This window comes from Gouania willdenowi, chromosome 12, assembly GCF_900634775.1.
Source record: "Gouania willdenowi chromosome 12, fGouWil2.1, whole genome shotgun sequence".
In the NCBI taxonomy this organism is placed as follows: Eukaryota; Metazoa; Chordata; class Actinopteri; order Blenniiformes; family Gobiesocidae; genus Gouania; species Gouania willdenowi.
In genome coordinates this window covers 3,841,157-3,848,468 of record NC_041055.1, presented here as the reverse complement: position 1 = coordinate 3,848,468, position 7,312 = coordinate 3,841,157, and the positions used below count along the sequence as shown (strand labels likewise).

General features: G+C 40.1%; 1 protein-coding gene across 1 annotated transcript; it reads right to left on the bottom strand.

Annotated features, from left to right (window-relative positions):
* Positions 1-1,133: 1,133 nt before the first annotated feature.
* LOC114473146 (uncharacterized) lies at positions 1,134-7,247 on the bottom strand. Its single transcript, XM_028462561.1, has 11 exons — positions 7,108-7,247; positions 4,055-4,162; positions 3,705-3,962; positions 3,020-3,146; positions 2,664-2,939; positions 2,571-2,591; positions 2,325-2,496; positions 2,167-2,249; positions 2,019-2,090; positions 1,814-1,944; positions 1,134-1,486 (listed from the first exon to the last, which is right to left on the bottom strand). Exons 2-11 carry the CDS (start codon positions 4,152-4,154, stop codon positions 1,335-1,337), a joined length of 1,392 nt encoding a protein of 463 aa, XP_028318362.1. The 5' UTR covers positions 4,155-4,162; positions 7,108-7,247; the 3' UTR covers positions 1,134-1,334.
* Positions 7,248-7,312: the final 65 nt, after the last annotated feature.

The following is a 7,312-nucleotide window of genomic DNA, read 5'->3' as shown; positions in this document are numbered from 1 at the left end:
AATGACGTCACACAACTAAAAGCCCCCTTTTGAACGAGCTTTATTTATTAAAACAAGTACGGTATTTCATTTTTAGCACTCCAATTTATTTATTTTTTAGCAAATATCACGTTTGTACAATATGATTATATTGTATATATTGTTTGTACAATATAAGTATAATATGTAAGGTTTCATTTATTCAGACAACTTTTTTTCACAAAAATAGATCCGACATGTTTCGACTGTCAACTGCCAGTCTTCCTCAGAGACGTCTGCCGATCACTTTGATTTGTTTCCGTATGAGTTTATTTGTTCATTGGAGTCCTTTTGGGTGGGAGATCTAATTTCTCGAAAATAAGTTGCCTGAATAAAAAAGACAAAATGTATATTATATAAATGTATATTGTAAGTATATGGTTCATACATATAACATATTTGTACAATATACTATACTGTTCGTACAATATAATTATATTGTTATTTTTTCAATGTGCTTAACACATATAGCACGCATTGGTGTTCCTCTGGGGTCAATTTGACCCCAAACTGTATTAGTTATGTAAAACTTGTCTGTGTGTGACCCATGTTTGACCTTCCATCCATACACCTGCAGGTGCAAAGTTGATACATGGAGGGGTGGGGGGAGGAGACAATATCCTCATTTTGGAACAGCTCTTTCACAGTGAAAGAGGAGATTGTCTGAGACAGAGGACTTTATAGTGAATAACCCCAAATGTGTTACAAAATAAGAGATAAAAATATGTTATCAATAGGGTTCATACTATTATGGTCTTTAATGATGTCTAAATTTGAGAAGATTCAAACGCAAACTATTTTTAGATAAATTAATTCTAATTTAAAAGTTTGTCCTGGTGGTGGCGCTAGAGAAAAGGTCAAGGTTTCATTATCAAGGGCTTATTTAGGTATTCAACAAATAAAGAGCCTGACACAAAAACTTCGTTGACATATTTCTGAAAATCATTTTCTGGAGGCAAATACCCCAAGGGTAAAATGTGTTGGTAATACTTCAGGATAATAGGAGGCTTAAGATAAGTGAGGAGGACACATAGGAACACAGAAATCCTAGTGGCCTCTTTATGCTCAAATCTTGCCATTTCAGCGCTTAGCTCTGATAAACAACAACAGGAACAAAGGTTTAGTTTTGATTTTATTGATGAAAATATGACTAACATCGGTCCATTTGGTTTGAAGTCTATCATGAAACACAGTGACCTTTGACCTCCGTCTGTCAGGAAGGGTGATAAACACCACAGGTGCACAAGGGGGTGTGGCCTGTTGCTAGGTAACAGCCACAAGTACAGCAGTGACAACAAAACCATCTATGTCATGGCTCAGACATCTACTTCCTGCTGGGACAGGAAGTCGTGGAGTGCACTCAGTCGCTGCAATAGCTTCACGTCCAGGTCACAGTCAGTGTTAGCGTTAGCATTAGCACGCCGCGCCGCCAAACGCTTCCTGGGTGCTACTGCAGCAAGACTTGCTCCTGAAAGACAGAAAAGTGGCAGCAGGCCATTATCATCATGTGACCCCCAAGGGACCAATAAAAAACCTGCTGGGTTGGTGCCCTCCAGGATCTGAGCCCTGGATTCTGAAGCTGGATTAATTTATCCTGATATCTCTCCATTAGCTTGATTTAACCAAACACTTATGGATCAGCTGTACTATGAAGCTGGATTCGTGCGCTCACATAAAAGGGGTTGAGTTAGCAGCATGTGATCAATCCCAAACAAGAACACACAGGGTTAATCCTGAAGTTAACCCTTGTTGTAAACTAACCAGGTTAAACAGAGGTAACCAAATTTAGTCGTACCTTGGAGCTTCCTCCTCTTCCTCGGTTGAGTGAAATCAGGAAATAAAAGCATCCGACGGCGTTTCTGTTGGCCAATAACCAGTAAGGCCCCGCCCCTTTCCCAAGGCTCTTCGAAGATGGTTTCTAAACTCCTGCCCACAAAAGCAGAGGAAAAACTGTTGGGATTTGTAGTTCTAAGGGTTGGTGGGGGTTAGTATTTGTTAACCTGTTGCTTGAAGGGGATTTGTAGTTTTTGTTGGTGTAAATTTCCTCCAGACTGAACTCTTTCTTCTTCATCCTAGAAAATATGAAGATTTTAAAGAAATTTTAAAGTCTGTTGTCGCCAGTGTTTGCGCTGCTTTGTGACCTCTGACCTTTTAGCCTTGGGCAAACCCATCGGGGTCAGCAGCGTTTCTCGAGGCGATGCTCGACGGATTCTGATCTGAGACACTCGTTTCTGCAGGAAAAACATGTGGATGGAAACTTTAACCGCATTGAAAAAAACAATAACGAACACAATAGAAACTCCTACTTCAGGGCTGATGAATTTGGCACTGGCTGCTGATTGGACAGCAGGCAGAGGAGCTGGCAGCCCATTGGTTAAGCACACGGAGAGGGGGAGGGGCCGACGACGTAGTACGCGGAGGTTTCGAGTGCTGTGATTGGCTCGCTGCCTTCGCTGTCTCTGGGCAGAAACAGCTGTGCTGTAACAGAAATGGGTTGAAAGTTGAGTTAGAGGAGGTTTGTGGGCGTGGCCATGCAGAGAGTGGGCGTTTACCTCATCAGCGCTCGACTGTAGCTGCAGGAAGAACACACACAGGGTTAGTCCCCAGCTTAAATCACATGATAAACAAGCATAACGCACACTCACCAATGGTCGACGCCCAGACTGGGCGGAGCCGTCCAATCAGTGAGGAGCCTTTGTGGCCTCACACAAACTCCGCCTCTAAACAGGTCCAACAAGGTCTCCATAGTAACCGTAAACAGGTGGCGCATGGGGGCAGGGCTAAAGGCGGTCTCCATGGTAACCACCGAAAGACAAGGCAGGGGGGTGTGATTGGAGAAAGTGTAAAGGGGAGGGGCACAGTCTGAGAAACGCCATTGTAAAGTAAACGCGGTGGCCTCTGATTGGCTGTCGGTCCAAACACTGTGAAGTGAGATAATGACATATATTAAAATATGTTACCGTAACCATATCCATGGTAATTGAGTTACAACTCCGCCCACCTATAGACGGGCGGAGCCTTGAAGCCATTCTTCCTCAGGACCACACTGACGGCGCTCCCTGATTGGTCGGCTCCTAGCTGGGCCTGCTTATCAGGAGGTGAAGGGGTGGAGCTACCAGCAGGTGAACCTGTGAAGAAGATAAAGGGAGTGAGGAGGTAAAGTATGAGGCGCAGATTGTAAAGATACACATGCTAAAATAAACATTTAGCAACAAACCAAGTTTAAAAAATGTATGTGCATTTTTTTATGTTACTTTTGACCAGATTTACACCAATATTTGTGATATTTACTTTTCTCGTAAAAGCACAATGTCAATGTTAAATCTAAATGTTACATCTAAATTTTAAATGTTAAATCTAAATTTGTTGCGTCCGTTTGCGTCAATGAGCTGTTTTTGGTACTTCTGGTGAATTTGTATATTAGCTAAATATTTATTTTCAACCTTAACATTTAGATTGAACATTTAGATTGAACATTTATATTTAAATGTAACATTGACATTATATTTTTAAGAGAAAAAAAGTATCAGAGTTCACAAATATTGCTGTAAATCTAGTCAAAAGTAACATAAAAAACTTGATGTGATTTGTTGCTAAATGTAGCGAAAAGTTGTTGTTTATCATAGCATGTGCACATTTACAATCTGCACCCTATAGTAAAGAGGCTGAGAGTGCAGGTGACACACCTGGAGAGCCGGCTCTTCTCCTCTTCCTGCTCTTCCTCACAGTGTTTCGCTCCAACGAGTCCAGACGACGACTGAGAGTCGTCAGCGCTCCTCTGAGCAGGCGACGCACCTCCAACCGGTGAGCAGAGAGGAGGCGGGGCAACAGGGAGGCGCAGGGGCAACAAGGGGCTGGGGGTGGGGCCATGTGAGGGGGCGGGGCCAGAGGAAGAGGCAAAGCCTGATAGGGCACAGCAGGGGGGGCTGTTGGGTGAGTAAACACTGAAAAGAGAAAAAAGAATCAGCAAAGGATCCTGAGCAACAACAGACACAGACAAACACGAAGAAATAGACACAGACAGACATGGACAGACCTGCTGGTGCCATTTTTTTATCAGCCAATGGGAGTCCTTGGGGCAGCATGCCCCGCCCCTGTCCTTTACTGTCAATGTTGCTCAGAGATCGAGGGAGCATCACATCAACTGAGAGAGAGAGAGAGAGAGAGAGAGAGAGCGCTGTCATAGTGTGGAGTCTTGGACCGATCCATAACCAAGGTGAAATTAGTGATGAGTCTAAACAATGATCAGAGAGAATATTGATCAGAATAAATATTGATGAGTCAATAATTCTCAGAATACATATTGATCAGAGTCAGAGTCTTTTGTCATCATTATCATACATATATTTTAGGCTGTGGCTATTAATACAAAAAAAAATGAGCGCCCCTCATTGGCCAGTTTAGGTGATGTAATAGGTGCACCACATGACTTAACGTCAGTCAATTTTATTTTAGCTCATATTTATTTTTAGCTACCCCGCTAACCCTTTTATTTGAACCCTAACCGTAACCCTAACCCAGGAAATACCCTAAAATGTTTATTTTTTTCACATATGTATTATTAAAGGTGGAATATGCCGTGTTAAATATTTTATAATGAAAAAATATATATGACCAAAAGCGGGATTCGAACCCACGGCAGCCAAAGGAAGAATTCTCAGGCACATTACGCTGATGTATAAAAGGTCCGGAAAACGTACCCATAATCCCTGGGGCTATTGATACGTTTCCGTATCAATAGACACTTCCTAATTAATTTGATGGGACCCCTGGAAGAATAGCAACTGAGACTTCAGAAGGTAATGGGGATTCTAATAAAATGTCAATCATGATCAGAATAAATATTGATTAGTAGGGATGTAACGATTCACTCAACTCCCGATACGATTCGATTCACGATACTGGGTTCACGATACGATTCTCTCACGATTTTTTCATTTACAAAATGAGACTGTAGACAAATTTTTTTTTTGGGAAAAAAACTAGAAAATACTGTATTTTCCTTTTATTTTTCATTGTCAAAAGAATTCCTTGATAAACTATTCAAAACAATGCAATTTAACTAAAAATAAATCTTGAATTAAATAAATAAAGGAATAATACAAATGAAAATGAAGCCTATTAATTTAAATTCTGGTTCTATAATAAACAGTGTAAAACTGCATAATAGTTCTTTTTCTTTTAAAAGTGCAACTGAAAATGTATTTTGTGCCTTAACAATTGGACTTTAAAAAAAAAAAAAACCGTCATTGCACTGATTTACGTCATATTTGTTTGGACCAGCAGAGGGCGCTGGTAACACAGTGGTCGGTTGGCATGCAGATATTCTAGCAGTGAAGAAGAGAAGCTATGCTAGCAGACAGAGCTAATAGAAAAACGTGACTTTTACAGATATTCAAGTAATATTACAGATATTCTTTCGGTGCTAAAGGGGTAATGAATCATTTATTAACATATTTAAGAGTAGAAGGCAGCCAGAAAGAAAGTATTAGCAGACTCCACCCGCCGCCAACACTTCCGGATAGCGCCCTCTGCTGGTTAAAAAAAGTACTGCGATTCAATTGTCAGAAAATCGATATCAACCGTGATACCTATGAATCGATTTTTAACTGCCTTACGATTAATCGTTACATCCCTATTGATTAGTCAACAATAGGGTGTTGAAAAAAATATTTCGGCGATATATCGCGATATTACGTTGCGTGATTCTCGGATCAATTCAAAATGCATCCATATCAATTTTTTGTTTTTTTTGTTTTGTACCTTTATTCAAGCAGGAAAGTAACTTCTCAAAGAAGCACTGAAACCTGGGCATGTTGACCAGCTTATGCTTTTTTTTTTAATCTAAAAAGAAAGAACTAACTTTCTGCATTTATTTGTTGTTCTAGGCATATACATCAGTTATATTACACTAAAGTTAAAGTTGGTTTAAAAGCCACAGGCAGATTGTATGTTATTTTTTTTATTTTAAGTTGTTGGCACATGGCATGTTAAAGCCAATGTTTTGAGTGTAAAATATGTCAATAAAATATATTTCATGCATAATGTTCTCATGAAGGTGTACACATTTACAGATTAGTTGTTTCTTAAGTCATATATACAAATATAAATCACAATAATCGCCTTATACTTTAATATTGGGATATATCGCATTGTGACCTATGTATCAGAATATGAATCGTATCGCCAGATGGCAGGCAATACACACCCTTAGTCTGCAATGATCAGAGTCAATAATGATCAGAATAAATATTGATTAGAGTCAATAATGATCAGAATAAATATTGATTAGAGTCAATAATGATCAAAATAAATATTGATTAGAGTCAATAATGATCAGAATAAACATTGATCAGAGTCAATAATGATCAGAATAAATATTGATTAGAGTCAATAATGATCAGAATAAACATTGATCAGAGTCAATAATGATCAGAATAAACATTGATTAGAGTCAACAATGATCAGAATAAATATTGATTAGAGTCAATAATGATCAGAATAAATATTGATTAGAGTCAATAATGATTGCATGTGGTTCCCAGTATAACCAGTCTGCTGTTTTGAGTTTGATGGTCGGAATGAGCTGTGTTTGCTTTATAAAGAAATTGGCTTTGGATCAGTGATGGGAGGAGCGTGTAGAGCTGTGGGCGGAGCCTGTAGAGCTGGAGGTATTTACACTTTGTTAACTACAGTAAACAATAACAATAACAATAACAATAACAACATTCTAATTCAATGATAATCGGAGCTCACAGCTCAACAAGAAGGGGGTGATTAGGGAGAGAGACGCGCGTGTCAGTCCGGTCACGGACCTGAAAACAACCATCTCACAAACTCTCGCGAGACTTCATCGCTTAAGTCGGACACGGTTGTTCTGGTGTGAAATTGATATTTGGTTTCTCTCCATTTGACGTCACATTAAACACAGACGCAGATTATACAGGATTAAAAGAATGACCGGAGAGCTAACAGCGGCTAGCCTCCGTTAGCCTCCGTCCGTGGGAGCCTGGACCGCTGTGACCCGGGTCAGAGGAGTCTGAACCGGGTCACAGCGGGGTCTAACTGGGTAATTCTGGCTCACTTTACCTGTGTCGGTCCTCCACTCCGTTAAATTCGTTAAAAAGTCATTTTCCTCTGCAGTGCTCTGAGCTGACCTGCCACAATAAAAGCCTCATACAGGAACTCATCTCAATGCCCTTTCACATTAAAACATACGAGTGACGTCACATCGTTCACGTGATATCCCCGCATCCGCCAAGTTATTACAAAGTAAGACTTCTGAACTGTTGCC